Source organism: Capsella rubella, unplaced genomic scaffold (assembly GCF_000375325.1).
Source record: "Capsella rubella cultivar Monte Gargano unplaced genomic scaffold, Caprub1_0 scaffold_3, whole genome shotgun sequence".
NCBI lineage: Eukaryota > Viridiplantae > Streptophyta > Magnoliopsida > Brassicales > Brassicaceae > Capsella > Capsella rubella.
In genome coordinates this window covers 6,547,456-6,564,399 of record NW_006238921.1, presented here as the reverse complement: position 1 = coordinate 6,564,399, position 16,944 = coordinate 6,547,456, and the positions used below count along the sequence as shown (strand labels likewise).

The following is a 16,944-nucleotide window of genomic DNA, read 5'->3' as shown; positions in this document are numbered from 1 at the left end:
TATTTACAAAAATGTAGTATCCTATGCGCATACATTAATTACACAACGGTTACCCTATAATAATAATACTGTATAAAGAAAAAAAGTTTGATGCCTTGATGGTAATGCATTGAGAGGTTGAATGGTTTATTTAAGAGAATAGCGAATTAATGAATAGATGGTCAATCTTACCCAAAAAAAAATGAATGGATGGTCAATGGAGAAGGTGTTTGGGTCCCAAACTCCCCAAAGTTCAGGTTGAGAAGATGGGAAGTGGGAACAACTTCCTCTGTCCCTTTCCTCTGTCCCTTTTGATATTTATATGTTCTCAGTATTGCTTTCTTATTTTTTATTTTTTTTGTCACCTGGTAGTATTAATAAAACTCGAAGGATACATTGTGGAATACAACTTAAGCCAGCGGAAAACGAAGATATCCCTGGAGTCTAAAGCCCAAACAAGAGAAACAAAGACGATAGACTGATGAGAAAGAAAATACCTATCTTTCGATTTTGTTATTAATTTTAGTGTTTTCTAATTATACTATGGTTTTTAATTAGTGTCACTTGTAGAGACTGTAGACTGATGAGCCAACCATATTGGTCCCAAGTACTCTTTCTTTCTTTCTTTCTTGTTACATAATTGTCCAATATAATTGCTTCATTTGCGGTTTGAATGCTACTTTAGTTTCCCAAAAATAAGCGTTTTGTATGCTTTGTATACTCTATAGAGATGAAGCTGCAGGCAAGTTATATACAAATACGTACGATATCCATGCGTGCATAGTTAATCAATCTTCGTCTAAACATGGTTCTTCAAGTTGGGTTTTTCAAATTTCTAAACGACAAGTTTCATTAACCGAAAAAACAAAAAAAGTTTCATTAACCGAATTTGTAAAATATATAACAAGGTTTATCAGCCTCAACACATGAGTTTAACCAACCATATCATGAAGTTTTCGAAAAACAAAACAAAAAGACAATCATATCATGCCTATATATAAGTTGGACGAGTGGCCAGTTGCAGTTTGTGTTTCAGTTCCGAGTTAGAAAAATGTGGTAACGGATCAAGCTAAGTAAGCAAATTAAACACCTTCATGTATCTAAGCTTTACTCGATAGGACGGACACTCAATTTGATAAAATACCACTGACTTGACTCTTTATAAAAATGAAAAACCTATATCTACATAACTTGATTACATCATTATGCATGTCGTTAATCGGCTAATGGAATCAATTCCTTAGAATGTTTTCCACATCTATAACCTTTATAGGTTTCGTTGCCCGTTGGTAGTGTTGGAATTTGAAAATAAACTACACTAGATAGTAGATAGATCATCTAACTTTATTACTCTTTTTTTTTACGTTGGTAATTCACCATATATAGCACTGCAGAAAACATATTGGTAATAGATCCATTAATTGGGATGATTGAAATTCTTCAACCAATTTGATGCTAGTTCAATACTATATTACCTATAAGGTATCCGGAAAAAGTCCAATTTCAAATTTACCATACTTGAAAACTTTCGAGAAATTTGCAAATTCCAGCCACTAAAGACTAAATGATGTTTACGGAAAAGATGGAAATTAAAAACATAATTACACACTGCTTTGACAAGAAAAAGAAAGAAGCATAATTGCCATATATGCTTTTTTAATCATCAGATATAATAAAAGCCCATTCGGATGGGCTTTATATATATAGTCCCCATCATGGTTACTTATTTGACTTTCCATTCTTCTTTTTACGACACTTTACTGTAATATACTTAAGTTTTTTTTAATTTCGAAAAATATGGCAGAATTGGTTAATACTCTCATTAATGTCTTGTATTCTGATACAAGTAACACGAAGTTCCGCAACTTTGAGATGTTTTTGTTTTAACAAAGCACAACTAAACTACTCCACTGTATGTTGGTTGAACTTAAATGCATATCGAGACGGCTTTAGGCTTTAGCTGTGTAGTGTGTAGCTCTCGATCACAACTATATATATTAATAGGGTAAATGCAGTACTCGACAGTTCTAATTATAACATAGTCACTTGCATTATTCTTGTCTTTGTAACTCAGCCAACTCAGTAACTAAGCTACCGTAAGAAAATAACTAAGAGTCGGGATCGGAATGTATCAGATAGAGGGAGTGCCGACATGTACGTACATTATTACATATATATAGCGACACGTTTACTTTGCAAAAAAACTTGTATTATTACTTACTAGTATGTATGTATAGCTCACAATGGCAAATACCTCCTCTCCTACGTGCGAAATCTTGTTCTACTTATTTGTCAATTATAAGTTTTGAATCTCTCTAGTGATATCCAAAATCTTCCCGTATATTAAGGAACAAATGGGATTGCGATGATACGAAACAAAAGTAAATTGTTATGGACAATTATATATATGTGATCGCACGCCAATGAATTATCATTATTCCTATGTTACTTTGCGGTTCTCCTCTATCGTTTTATTCTCATCATCTTCCTTAATTACCCGTAGCGTGTGAAAAATCTTCATCATTAGCATTTTGTCATTATTCCTTCTCTTCAAGTTTATGAGTATAATACCCTTCTTTCACTCTTTCAAGTGAGCAAAAAAATAAATGATAACTTCGAATATTTCACTCCACTTTGTAGATGTAATTATATGGATGTTCGTAAACTACGTACGTTTGTTCAGTTAATAAAATCATCAATGTCTTAATCTCTTTATATATTTAATGTTATACGTACCTTCATACAAATACCCAAAAACAAACATTGTTCTTAATTATGTATATATTTATGAAATCTAAATCATTTCTTGAATTAGACTTGTGGAAATTAATTTTTTTCTTAAACATATATTAATCTCTCACAGAATTAACAAACTTATGTACACAAACACACCCACATACATCTCTCACCAAAAACAAAAACCACACCCACATAAAAAACTAAGTTATCAACTGTTACCAAATCTATATCGAAGAAGAAAAGCTGGTGCCTGGTCAAATCTGAAAAATCCCTAACAAATATTCTAGAAAACTCTTCATAAATGAGTCACTAAGAATGAATTGAATGATGTTGACTTCGAACGGGGAACACAACATTGGATATGTTTTTTTTTTCTTTAGTTTCATGTGATGCAAACGAGTTGCCTCTGCCAATGGAAACCTCTGAATAATACAACAACAAACCCCACACTTCTGGAACTCGATTCTCCTTCATATCTCTCTATCTTCATCTTCATATTTATTTATTTTAAACTACTTGCACCAAAATTGTGAATATGCCTCTCATTCAGAAATTATCTTTGCCATATCTATATACCAGTTATCATGAGTATTTACTCATGATACAAGTGTAAAAGTTTTTTACGTTTGTATGAAACTGATTTTATCAGATGACGATATGTACTAGAACAAAAATAGAACCTAAAAATCTTGTGAAAGAAAACAAAAAAAAAGTTGCCAAAACTAACCTTACATATGAGGACAAGTTGAAATTATTGCCCACCAAGAACAATAATGGATGGATGCGTGAAGGTAATTTTATCAAAAGGTGAATTGGGCTTGATTTGTTTTTCCGATTTCGCATAATTGCTAATTCTAGACAATATGATGCGAACGTGCATCATTATACAAACTTTTTTTTCTTTTCCTTTCGGTGCAATTTACCCTTATTATAAATTATATGCTCACGATTTAATTTACATACATATATACTCAATTCATTCGCATCTCCCACTAGAATGATTATAAATAAAAATCAAAACTATTCGAGAAAATTTATAGTTTTTTTGTTGTCTAAAATGCTACTTAATTACCATTCATGTCACTTTGATGCTTGATGATCGCTATTGTTTATAATCTTTACCCTTTCCTAAACCTAACTGAACTTTAAAAAAAAACTAATTATAAGAAACTTGATTGTTGTGACAAAACTATTCAAAATATAAAATGATTCACGAGTCAGCAAGCATTTCATCATACTCCTATACTACCTCTGATAAAATGATATAATTTTTCAACACCTAAGTTTGGTTTTACTATTTAGGCCAACAGCTTTCGGCCACCCATGCTTTTATATAACATACGGATCAAAACAAAAAATCAACTATAGCTGTTTTCTTAAATTCAAAGAAAGAAACTATTCAAATAATTATGCATGCAAACAAATACAGTAATTATGAATCAATGGAGAGACAAAAACAAAATAAAACTAACACAAAATAAAATCATTTAAACGTATGTATTAACTGCAAAGCAACCCCACCCTTGTTATATCGACATAAAGTAATGTATTTATATGTAATAATATACAAATATGGCACAACCGTGAACAACTAAAGCAATGATTAATAAACAAAACTAGATAGGACCAAACTCAGATCCATTGAATTTGAATAATAATAATTCATGCTAAACCCCTAAATATTGTAATTAGCTTCATGAATAGACGCAATTAGGCAGTCGGAGTCCGACCATACTTTTCAGACAACTAAACTAAACAATGTTAGTATCTATAAATTATAGTATACGTTATTGCTCATCACAGACAAAAAGGTTAAAAAAAGAGATGTGATCTAACAAACAAAACATATGTATACAGTAGACTGCTGACCAGAAGAAGAACAATCCCAGAAAACCAGAAACGCTTTTTTGCTTTTCTTCCCCGAATCAATAATATAACACATTCGCTTAGGCTTGAATAATATAAACAACAAATTATTATATCTCAAAGCTCTCTTTCTCCGTAGTGGAAGCCACTAAAACAACACAACCAAATCTTTATTTTTATCATCACCTTGTATAATCTGTTTACCCACATTTAACTTATTTGCTGAGTCGCAGTAACACAAATTATTATTATAACATATAAAGATGGACCAAAAAAGCCAAAGGCCCATGTGGAGACCAAAATAGCCCCACTCGTGCAGCAGAGAGATATGGGATCCCACCAGCTTCTACCCTCCCTAGCTAACTCATTCATCATACCACGTAGTCACGTACAGGTCACACTGCCTTTGGTCTGGGTCAAAGTCTTTAGTCTTCCCATCCATCAACAACAACACATCGAAACGGTTACGACTTGACCCGATCCACACTCGTAGAGAGAAACGTTCTTTGATTTATTTGACCAATGACCAGAAACTTCATATTATTAGTTGAATCTTTCAATTTTCTGACTTGTCATTAGGATTATTCAATTCAATACTATCGTGTATTTATGATGTTTTAGGAATATTTATTGATTTTTTTTTTAATTAGGTTCATAAAGGGTGTGACGCAAGCGTGCGTTTGACTCTCTCTCTCTCTCTCTCTGTCTCTCTGTCTTTAAACCCACTCACTTTTGTTTCTTCTTCACCTTTCACTTAGCAATTAGCATCTCTTCTCCTTCTTCTTCTTCTTCTTCTTCTTCTCCTTTTCCCGCATTTTCTCCCCTTCCCCCAGATTTTCTCTGATTCTTTTCTTTTGAGTATTCAATGGGGAGAGATGATGAAACAGAGACGTACATTACAGTCCCCAGCTTCTTCAAATGTCCTATATCTCTAGACGTCATGACATCTCCGGTCAGCCTCTGCACCGGCGTCACCTACGATCGAGCCAGTATCCAGAGATGGCTCGACGGAGGCAACAACACTTGTCCCGCTACTATGCAACTCCTCAATACTCATGACTTCGTTCCCAACCTCACTCTTCAACGTCTTATCCATATCTGGTCCCACTCTCTCGGCTCCCGTTACCCCCGCGGTGGTGATGGCTCTCCGTCTGTTGAATTAGTTCCGACCAAGGAAGAAATCAACCAGTCGTTGAAGAGATTGATGAGTTTCGAGAAAGACGATATTGAGGAGATTTTGACGAAGATCGTTCGGTTCGTGAAGGATTCGGATTCGAACAGAGAGTTTCTCGCGGCGAGGAAGATGGATTTTATACCAATGCTCGTTGATATCATACGCTCTAAGAAGATGGAGCTAGCTCTTATGGCGATTAAGATTTTGGATACGATCAAACCAGATCGCGAAATGTTATCGAATCTGATGCTGGCGAATAACGACGACGACGGCGGAGATTGTTTACCGACGATTCTCTTAGCGATCCGACGAGGGAATCTACAATCGAAGATCGAATCCGTTAGGGTCTTGGATCGGATCTCATACGACGCTAAATCGAAGCTCTTAGTCGCGGAACGTGACGGCGTTTTAACAGAGATGATCAAATCCATCAGTGTCACCGAGTCAGATCCGAGTTTGATCGAAGCGTGTTTATCTTTTCTAATCACAATCTCGAAATCGAAACGAGTTAGGTCGAAACTAATCGCCGCGAGAACAATCACCAAAATCAAAGACATTCTCATGACCACTACGGAGACGTTATCGACGAGCGTCTCGGTGACGGAGAAGTCTCTGAAGCTGTTGGAGACTCTGTCGTCGAAGCGAGAAGGGAGAGCGGAGATCTGCGGCGACGACAACGGCAGATGCGTCGAAGGAGTAGTGAACAAGCTGCTGAAAGTGTCGACCACGGCGACGGAGCACGCGGTGACGATACTGTGGTGTCTGTGCTACGTGTTCAGGGAAGACAAGAAGGCGGAGGAAGCGGTGGAGAGGAGTAACGGAGTGACGAAGCTGTTGGTGGTGATACAGAGCAACTGCTCAGGGATGGTGAGACAGATGGCGAAAGATCTGATTAAAGTGTTGAAGATTCATTCATCATCTGCTTTGTCTGCTTATGAGACCAAGACTACTCATATCATGCCTTTTTGAAAATTTTAAAGTAAAATTGTGTTACTATCATAAACTATTTTGAAACGTAGTAGAGATATTTGTAAATTCATTAGACAAGTTTTGTTACCATTATAGTATTATGGAATGGTTCTCGTAATTGTGTTGAAACAAGCGATTTTAACTGGTCACACAGCAGCAATTTAAAGACTCGACGTGTTGTATATGTTTGCATTTTGTTATTCGTCTGATGAGATTATTATGATTTGCGAAAGTTTTATATATGCTCTGTTTCTGGAGTCTAATGTTGATTGAATAGTATTTGAAAATCTGTGACTACATTGAGATGGTAGAGAAGGGATCAAAGTGACTTATTAAGAAGATTAGCTTGATTTGTTAGCAGAGGCTAAAATTAAAAACTCTATATATTTAGATAGACACACTATTGGTACAAATGACAGCTTCATGTACTTAAAAGATTAATCAGATAGAGATATGTATGGTTCACTGAATCTGACTACAAGTTGAACGTATTAATATGAGTTTAAATAAATGGATGGTTATATAATTTTGTGGTTACTAAAACCAAAATAAAGGAGGGAATAAGGTTCCTTTAGATTGAAGTGACAAACAAAATATGGTCTCTATTTTATTTTCTTGTTAGAGGAGGTTGCAACATTTCACGGTCATGCCTCTCTCACACCCACCTGCTTTTGAGTGTTATTATTCTATCCTTTGTTCGAATTTTGATTTGAATGGTACTTGCTTCAACATAATTTAAATTGAAACTTATTCTCTCCTTTTATATTGTTAGAAGGATAAAGCAAATACTACTTCTGTATTTTGTTAAAAGAGCACCATAGTTTTTATCCTTTTGAATAGTAAGAATCTATTTACACGTAAGTTTTCAGGTTGTATGCATCAATGCTCTATTTGTTTATATTTTCTACCAAATGACAAATAAAAAACATAGGTGTTTTATCACTTGTTTACATCGCATCATCGTATTTGTTAGAAGATATTAACATTTATAAGGTTTTTTTAACCTGTTTTCTATAACGAAATTGTATTTTTTTTTTTTTTTGAGCCTATAACGAATTTAACTACCTATTACTGTATGTTGGTAATATGGGCCCTAGCTTTGAGTTTATAGTCTGTATATCCACCTATTCTATTGGGCCGTAGCCCATGTTTATTTCTTTTTGGCGGGACTCTTTAACCAATTAATCCTCCTATTTCAGCCGTAACAATATTTTTCTAAACGTACAGCAGTATTAAAATGTTTCGAAAAAGTCTTTAGCGCGTTCGTTCAGATAAATTCAAGATGACCCTAAATCTCTTTAGTTAATTATGTTAATTCATAACAGAATGTCGTATTTGTATACCAAAGTGAATCATCACGGTAGTATGAGTATGTTAAAACCAATAATCCCAAGCTTCATAGATGAATGTAAGAATTATAGAGAGACCAATCTAACATCAAACATCCCAAAAAAAACCAAACCCCAAGCTAATAAGTTTGAGAAAAAAAAAAAGAAAAAAAGAAGAAAAAAAATCCCATAGATTTGTGTAAATATAAATTATTTTGTGTTACATTTTCTAAAAAGATTAGACATATTTTGAGTATACTAGGTTTGTTTTAAGTTTATTATCCAAAATTAAAATAACATTACTAGGTTTGAAATTATCTTCTACTTAAACTCGTAGTAGGTTTGTTACTTGTAACATGCATGGCAGTAATGAGTAATGACAATAGCTTAGGTACTAAAAAATAGATTGTTACCAAAAATCTTGTAAACTTCTAGAAACATTCAAAGAAGTTAATTGTATGGGCAGAGACTGAGAGAGAGAGAGAGAGGTAATGATTGAAAAGATTATACTTAAATTATTAGTGTACATAATAATAGTATAATAGTAGTGTGTGTAGCAGCAGGAGCTGAAAATGTTGATTCCTAAGATCTTTCCTACTAATTTTCCAAGAATGGTGAGTTTCCTCATCGAGCATGTGCTGTAAAGGTTTGGTTGGACGCACAGAAAGTCAACATTTTTGAAAGTCAAACTAATCCTTCTCTGAGTCTGAGAGAGAGAGAGAAACTCTTTTTTTGTTCTTTCAATTTTTGTGTTGTTTTGGTCAATTTACTCTCTATCAGTCGCCAAACAAAAACATTCAATTCCCAAAACCAAACAGAGAAGAACAAAACCAAAACAAACAAAAAAAGATCAATTCTTCCTTGGAAGAAGAAGAAGAAAATTCCCAATTTTTATCTTTAATGGATCCGTCGGAGTATTTAGGCGGCGATCAACAGAACCAGAAACGGCAGCTTCAGATCTGTGGTCCTCGTCCTTCACCTCTCAGCGTCCACAAAGACTCTCGCAAAATCATCAAGAAACCTCCTAAACACCCTGCGCCGCCGCAGAACCGTGACCACCCTCCTCCTTATGTTCCTAGAGAGCCCGTTGTTATCTACGCCGTCTCCCCCAAAGTCGTACACGCCACCGCGTCGGAATTCATGAACGTCGTCCAGCGTCTCACCGGGATCTCCTCTGAAGTTTTCCTCGAATCCGGCGGTGGTGGAAACGTTTCTCCGGCGGCGAGGCTAGCTTCCACGGAGAATGCTAGCCCGAGAGGAGGTAAAGACCCGGTGGTTGCGAGAGATGATGAAATCCCGACGGCCATGGATGAAGCTGCTGAATTTGGTGGTTATGCTCCGGGGATACTCTCCCCGTCTCCGGCGATGCTGCCAACAGCTTCTGCCGGGATTTTCTCTCCGATTATTCATCAAGGTGGGATGTTCTCGCCGGCTATACCGCCGGGCTTATTCTCGCCGGCGGGATTTATGAGCCCGTTTCTGTTTAGTCCTGGTTATAATATTGCTTCTCCAACATTTGCTGATGTCTTTAGTAGTCATTTTTGGGATCTTTAGAAACCATAATATTCTGATTTTTGTGTTTTGATCTGTAATTTTTTTTTCTTGTATTGTATGTTGACATATCCCAATGTTGTAACCCAAAGGGTTTAAAAATGAGCTTCATGTAAAAAAAAAGAAATTAAACTTAACTTTCAAAAATTTCAGACAGATTCCTAAACCTTTGTCTGCAAACTATAGTATATATACAGGAGTTATAAGATTCTCCTGACCTAAGATAGTCTAGTATTAAGTTTGTGTTTTGGGAAGAGGCTTCATGTAGTAGTTGTAACAACAGAGTTCCAAGTTCCTCCTATCAATGTACCGACTCTCTCTCCTTTGATTGCTTTGGCGATGTTTCCAGGTTCCGATAGATTGAATACCACAACTGCAAAATCAACACAGATCAAGTACGCATTCTTGTTGATAATCGTGTACGTGGTTCAAGGTTTCAGGGAGTGTTTTGGAATACGGACCTGGGATATTATTTTCTTGGCACAAAGTGATAGCAGTCATATCCATCACTGAGAGATCCTTTGAGGTTACTTCTTGGTAAGTCAATGAGTCGAGAAGGCGAGCGTTTGGGTTGCGTTTAGGATCATCGTCAAACACTCCATCAACATTTGTCGCTTTCAGCACTACTTCTGCATTAACTATGTCCAATGCAAGAAGGGATTTTTAAAATGATGCAAATGATAAAATGAATCATTGAAGAAAGCTTTAAAACGGAAACCACCTCTTACTTACTTTCAGCACATCGAAGAGCTGCTGCAGTATCGGTGGTGAAGAACGGATTGCCTGTTCCAGCTGCAAATATTACAACCCTGCCTTTTTCTAGATGTCTGATTGCTCGTCTTCTTATGTAAGGCTCTGCGACTTCTGACATGCGGAAAGCAGTTTGAACCCGGGTTGGGATGCCGATACTCTCCATTGTCGCCTGAAGAAATATTGCATTCATCACAGTTGCCAGCATCCTATCAAATTTCAGATAAACCAATGAGACCAAAAACCTCCAATAGGGGGAAATTCTAGATCTTCTCCGAGTAAGAAGGCACAGTCATTGGACATAAAAAGGCGTAAAAATTAAGAAAAAAAAAGTTGAGTGGCACCAGAGTCGAGAGTGGGATATGATTACCCGATATAATCAGCAGAAGAACGATCAAGGCCACTGCACCCAGCCCAGGTGGATCCACGAAAGATATTTCCACCCCCAACAACAATAGCAACCTATTGTAAAAGCGTACGAAGATCAAGACAAAGCACACACAACATTGCAATGAGAATTCTCAATGACCCAGACCCATCATCTGTTGCACGCATAGCATGTTTAAACCATAATACAATTCTAATTTTAGGTTGTGTAGTCCCATGAATCTCCACCCCTTAACTTAAGCTCCCGTTTCTAGAGCTAATTGATTTTCAGCATATATTTTGTTACTTCTACACAAGCAATTATCAAATAATTGGAGTATTTTAACTGTTGCATTTATCTCTGTCAATCAACTAGGAAAGAAGTAATAGCTGAATACCTAACCATTAAGAAGTGTTGAATCCATGGCCATAGTAAACACAATGACAACTAGGACAAGAATGTTTCAACGAAAGTGTTTCAAGAAAAACCTCAATGCCAAGTCGAGTTACTGCTGCAACTTCCCTTGCAATCGCCATAGTAACCTAGTTAATGGGAAACTGGGTGAGACTTCTGTAGTAGGAAACAGAGAACAAAGAAACGCAAAAAACAAAAAAGGTATTTTCGCATCACAAAAACCTTTGGATCAATATTCTGCTCCTCGTCTCCAGCAAGAGCTTCTCCACTGACTTTGAGTAAAACCCTTCTCCATTTAAGCGGTGGCTTAGATGTTCCATCGAAGGAAGGCATTCGTGGAAAAGATGACTGGCCGTTTAAGCTACTGAAAAATTACAGAAGATGGCAACAGAGTTTTAACAAAATCAGCCAAAAGTTCCAAACTTCATGAAAGGGTTTAGATTTACTTCAACCAAAACAACAACAAAGTATCAGATTTACAGTATATTTTGAATAAAGTCTTAAACCCTAAACCCAAAAGTGTCTTCATTGACGAATTTTCACAAACATCTGATGGGCGTTAAAAATTGCAAATTGAAGATTTTAATACCTCCCGTTCCCGTTTCCGTTCCCGTTTCCGTTCCCGTTCATGGACTCTGGAGCTGAACCGTTGTCTGAGGACAAAGAAGAAGAGCAGCTGAGAAGTACACGTCTACTACAATTCTGTTCGGAGAAGAAACTACGATGGCGAGGTGTGAGAGGGACGAAAGAGGTTCGGGAAAGAGAAGAAGTAGACGAAGAAGCTGAGATTGGAGAGTAAGAGGTGAGAGGCAACGGAATCGCCATTGCCGGAGAGAAGAATTGAGATCTAAATCTTACTGAAATATTCAGTAAGAGAAGCGTCGCCGGCAAAAGAGGAGTTTGAGTTTTGCGAAGATAAGGTCTGGTTCAATTGTAATTACTAATTAATATTTGCCGTTATATATACACAGTCACATATATTTAAAAATCCCCCAAATAAGTCACTATATTTAATGTTATCTTATCACAACAAAATCAGCACAAGTTTTATTAAATTCTGGATCTAGATTTTATTATATGATAATATATACTTATAAAAAATGTAATATTTAATCAAATCAAAATAAATATTGAAAACCAATTTTGGGGCACTACATTTAATAAATAGCTCCAAATATATAGTATTTAATACATTTTACATTTTACATCATACAACAGAAGTGAAGAATCACAAAGCACTCCTATTTACATTCCAGTGACTTGTAAAATTATATGAGTTTTCTTACCAAGTTCAAGTATTTTAAAAAGTTTACTGACAATTAACAGAGTGAATTCTTTGCTTTGCAACGACGTAAAATTGTGTAACACTAAAGTCTAAAGCTTCACACTCTTTTTTATATTCCCTGGAAAAGTTACAGTAACAAACACAAAGATAGAAAGGAAAAAAAAAAGAGATGAAACTAAATCCTGAAATCGTTCTTGGTACGAATGGCCAAGGATTAATCGTATTACAGTGTAACGATAATTCCTTGAATCATTCTCTCTTCCTTCTGTCCTTTAAAACCTTCCTTCAAAGAGAAGTCACCACTCTTCCAACACTTTACTCATGTGTCATGTCTCTGTTCGAATAACGGAAAGTATTTATGTTTGCTTATACAGGCTAACAGAGATATTATTAAGGAAAGATATTACACTTAAACAAAAACAGACCACCACGTTTCTTGCGGGAAGTAACCGACAGATGGATACCGAAAAAGGTTATCCCAGAGGTTTCAGAGCGGACAGTATACGACAAGAAACAGGTCGCATAAGTTTTCGGTCAGATAGTATGCAGACCGATGAAGCAGCAGCCGAGCTATCACAAGGCCAGGTAGGACAAGAGAACTCGACCTATCTTGTCCTCTTCAAGAACATAGACAGTGGAAACTTAGAAGCCACGAAAGAGTTCTTGGACCGAAACCCAGGGGTTTTGACCGCAAGCTTAACCTCTAACGGAGACACACCAATCCACAAAGCTGTTTTGTCGGGTCACATCAACATCGTGGAAGAGATCGTAAGACGAATTCATGATCCAGAGCAAGTGTTGAAGATCAAGAATGATAATGGTTACACTGCGCTTACTTATGCTGCGACCGGTGGAACTGTGAGAATAGCAGAGTGTTTGGTGAACAAATGTCCCGGTTTGGTTAGTGTCCGGAACTCGAAAGAGCATATACCAATCGTGGTGGCTTCTTTGTACGGACACAAGCATCTTGTTCGGTATCTTTACAATCACACACCTCTCAGTGATCTCGATCCTGATGGTTCAGATGATCACAAGGGCAAGAACGGAGCGATGCTTGTGACTAATTGTATTGTCGATGGATTATATGGTAAGTACCTAATTAATGTTCACTTTTTTTTGGCAACTATAATATGCACTTCACCATATGTTCATAAAAGGGCTAATGTGGCGCATATATGAAGGTATTGCTTTGGATTTGATTCAAAGGTATCCTAAGCTGGCTTATACACGAGACAGCGACAACGATACAGCGATCATCGCGCTTGCTCAAACGCCTTGTGCGTTTCCTAGCGGTACCCGTCTTACGTTTTGGCAACAGTGGATATATCATTGTGAGTTCACTTAGCTTATACTATTAGTATTAGACTTTCAAATTAATAGAAGGAAGTTCGGTGTTACTAGGCTGTAATTTTTGTTGGGAATACACATTATAGATCATTAATAGTGATGGTTTTGTTCTTGCAGGTATTCACATAGAGAAAGTTAATAACTCTCACAAAGTTCTGAATCATCATGAACATCAATACAAGAAAGCAGAAGATCATAGTCGGATTCAAGACAAGTTGTGGAAACACCTCAAAATTCTTTGTAAGTATCCATCTCAAATTGTGAGCCCTGTCCATGATTTTGGTCAGTTTTATATGATTTTTAATTGACAGTTCCACGCATAAGACGTGTATACAAACTGAAGTTAGGACATGCTCGAGCCAAAAAGATACTAGACTGTATATGCGGAGAGATACCAAACTTTGACGCGGCGCAACAAAAGAACACGGGTCTACACCAAGCTCTGTTTAAGGCGGTAGAGAATGGTATTGTAGAGTATATCGACGAAGTAATGAGGCATTATCCTGATATCGTATGGCTCAAAGATAATTATGGTCTTAACCTCTTCTTCTACGCGGTAAGCCAGCGACAAGAGAAGATCTTTAGCCTCATATACAATATGGGTGCTAAGAAGAACATCCTGGCTACAGCTTGGGACAAACTCCATAACAATATGCTTCATCATGCGGCTTATCGAGCCCCGGCTTCGCGACTTAACCTTATCCCCGGTGCAGCTCTTCAGATGCAAAGGGAACTACAATGGTTTAAGGTGATACAGTTATATATAACTACTTGCTACACAAGAAACTAGGCATAAATATAAATGTGCGGCAGGAACCTAGGATTAAAACCCTGTTTTCAAACATCTATAAATATTTTTTCTCAAACCATAATCATAGGGATTTTTAATTGCTTTCTTGGATCCAGGAAGTGGAGAGCTTAGTGCAACCAAAGCATCGAAAGATGGTTAACTTGAAGCAGAAGAAAACTCCAAAGGCTCTGTTTACAGACCAACACAAGGAACTCGTGGAGCAAGGAGAGAAATGGATGAAAGACACAGCGGCTTCTTGCACAGTCGTGGCAGCTCTAATTACTACAATGATGTTTTCATCGGCGTTTACTGTCCCTGGAGGTTACCGCTCGGACAATGGCTTGCCACTCTACATGCACCAGAACATTTTCAAGATTTTCATCATCTCCGATGCTATCTCTCTATTTACCTCGTGCATGTCTCTCCTCATGTTCCTCGGCATTCTCAAGTCTCGTTACCGTGAAGAGGACTTTCTTCGATCACTTCCGACGAAACTGATCGTGGGTCTTTTGTCTTTGTTTCTCTCGATGGCGACGATGATGGTGACTTTTGTCGTAACGCTCATGACTCTGGTTGGAGATAAAATTTCTTGGGTTTTGGCTCAGTTTATGTTGCTCGCAGTGATTCCGCTGGGGATGTTCGTTGTTCTTCAGTTCCCGGTGTTACTTGAGATCTTCTGCTCGACTTATTTCCCTAAAGTTTTCGAAAAACCTCGTCAGTCTTCGGCGAATGTTTAAACTTTGCTCGAGATAGTAATGATGATGATCATATTATTAACTTTTTAGTTGTATCATTTCAAACATCTGTATCGCAATAGTCAACAAGAAAAGAGTGTTTGGTGAAAGTGTTGGTCCTTGGAAAGAAAAGATGTACAAGATACGAAAATACCTTTGCTTCGCTTTGGTTCCAATACAATGCCATTTGTTAACAACATGTTCATTCGAAAATTCGAACGTTCGTACATGTGTATGTGCGTGAAGATTAATACAGCCTGTCGTCCGAACACAGATCAAGAAAGTACTTTTGTTTAGTATATCGAGGATTTTATGTTTAGACTTTAGATAATTGTATAATTCAATAGTATATATCTTGAAGCATACGTAGCGATGGGTGCAAGGCTCTTATCAAAAGCAAATTTGATCATTCGAGTCCCCACCTTCTCCTATGTGCAATTCAGCTACTCCTTCAGTCCTCTGATTGACACATGTCCTTACCTGTCTTTGTTTTTCCAAGTCTTAATGAAGCTTAGAAGTTAATTAATTCTTTTAATCTCATATCCTTTTTTTTCCGAATTTTATCAATTGCTTTATTTATCCTTCATCTAAACCATACTAATCTATATTAAGTGACCGGCAAAGAAATACTAAATTATCATATATACTAATAATCTATTAATCCGAACAAAGCTCCTCTCTAGTTATATTTTCTTTTGTCAAACGAGCAATTTCCTTACAAACATTGAATACTCCTTTTCATCTAAGATATCAAACACATATTCATTAACCAAATATATTATATATAAATGTAGAAAAGTATTCAGTATATAAATTATATATGAGCTTACACTAATTAATTAAGCGGTGGTTATCTCTATACTAATCTGAGTTAGTTAAACCACAAAATCAAGACTAATGTGTTCAGAATAATCAATAAATAAGTACAAATTTAAAACACTGAAACGTTTGGTGTGGAAGCAGTTCTTGAAAGGAACCCTAAACCTTGCAAGCTGCAAGCCAAGTTTGAATCAACGTACGTACTGTGCTTACCTGTCTTGTTATGTTACCTTATCTTCCACCTTACTTTGCCACTAAGGTTTTACACGTTATATATCCTTTTCTTTGTTATTTAGTATTATCAATTTTCAATTTGTTATATAGTAACGGTTGCTTTGTTATTAAAATAAGTCATAGTTAACATGTTTGGCTATGTTCCAAAATACCCAAAAAACAACCAAGAAGAAAAATGATTTCAATACTACTGAGTTAATTATTATATGCTTAATTGTTAACTAATCATAGGTATTCATTGATGCATGCGTACATCATTATTTATCTCCAGCTGTACATGATATATGAATCTAATGACTAAACCTTTCATGAATTTTATTCTGTTTTTAATCAAGTGAGTGATTAGAAAATTATATCTTCATTTTTAAAATAAAAATTATCATATTTGAAATAAATTATGGTTGTCTTTACAAAGAAATGATCAAAGTTTGGTGGACTTATGTCCATCACAAGAAAGTTACAAACTGAGGATGGAGTTTAAACTAAAGTGCTTCAATATTATCCACAATAAATAAAATAAATCATGTCAATGTGATAAACAAAAACTAAATAAAAATAACGATAACTTAGAAAGTGAAAAACAAAAAATAAAAACATT

General features: G+C 36.2%; 4 protein-coding genes across 5 annotated transcripts; 3 read left to right on the top strand and 1 right to left on the bottom strand.

Annotated features, from left to right (window-relative positions):
• Positions 1-5,344: 5,344 nt before the first annotated feature.
• LOC17891923 (U-box domain-containing protein 29) lies at positions 5,345-6,820 on the top strand. Its single transcript, XM_006299752.2, has one exon. The coding sequence runs from the start codon at positions 5,450-5,452 to the stop codon at positions 6,725-6,727; it is 1,278 nt and encodes a 425-aa protein (XP_006299814.1). The 5' UTR covers positions 5,345-5,449; the 3' UTR covers positions 6,728-6,820.
• Positions 6,821-8,685: 1,865 nt separating this feature from the next.
• On the top strand, positions 8,686-9,743 carry LOC17891365 (protein MKS1). Its single transcript, XM_006299094.2, has one exon. It carries the CDS (start codon positions 8,956-8,958, stop codon positions 9,607-9,609), a length of 654 nt encoding a protein of 217 aa, XP_006299156.1. The 5' UTR covers positions 8,686-8,955; the 3' UTR covers positions 9,610-9,743.
• Positions 9,718-12,058, bottom strand: LOC17891988 (uridylate kinase). The gene is made up of 7 exons (XM_023786553.1): positions 11,727-12,058; positions 11,360-11,501; positions 11,212-11,265; positions 10,727-10,818; positions 10,339-10,565; positions 10,068-10,244; positions 9,718-9,979 (listed from the first exon to the last, which is right to left on the bottom strand). Exons 1-7 carry the CDS (start codon positions 11,960-11,962, stop codon positions 9,867-9,869), a joined length of 1,041 nt encoding a protein of 346 aa, XP_023642321.1. The 5' UTR covers positions 11,963-12,058; the 3' UTR covers positions 9,718-9,866.
• Positions 12,059-12,878: 820 nt separating this feature from the next.
• LOC17893066 (ankyrin repeat-containing protein ITN1) lies at positions 12,879-15,302 on the top strand. Of its 2 annotated transcripts, XM_023786877.1 has the most exons (5): positions 12,879-13,509; positions 13,604-13,753; positions 13,887-14,009; positions 14,081-14,517; positions 14,676-15,302. In XM_023786877.1, exons 1-5 carry the CDS (start codon positions 12,879-12,881, stop codon positions 15,294-15,296), a joined length of 1,962 nt encoding a protein of 653 aa, XP_023642645.1. In that variant the 3' UTR covers positions 15,297-15,302. The 2 variants fall into 2 exon arrangements, with proteins under 2 accessions (XP_023642645.1, XP_006297262.1); XM_006297200.2 differs by lacking the exon at positions 13,887-14,009 and having other exon boundaries at positions 13,604-13,714.
• The last annotated feature ends 1,642 nt before the right edge of the window (positions 15,303-16,944 follow it).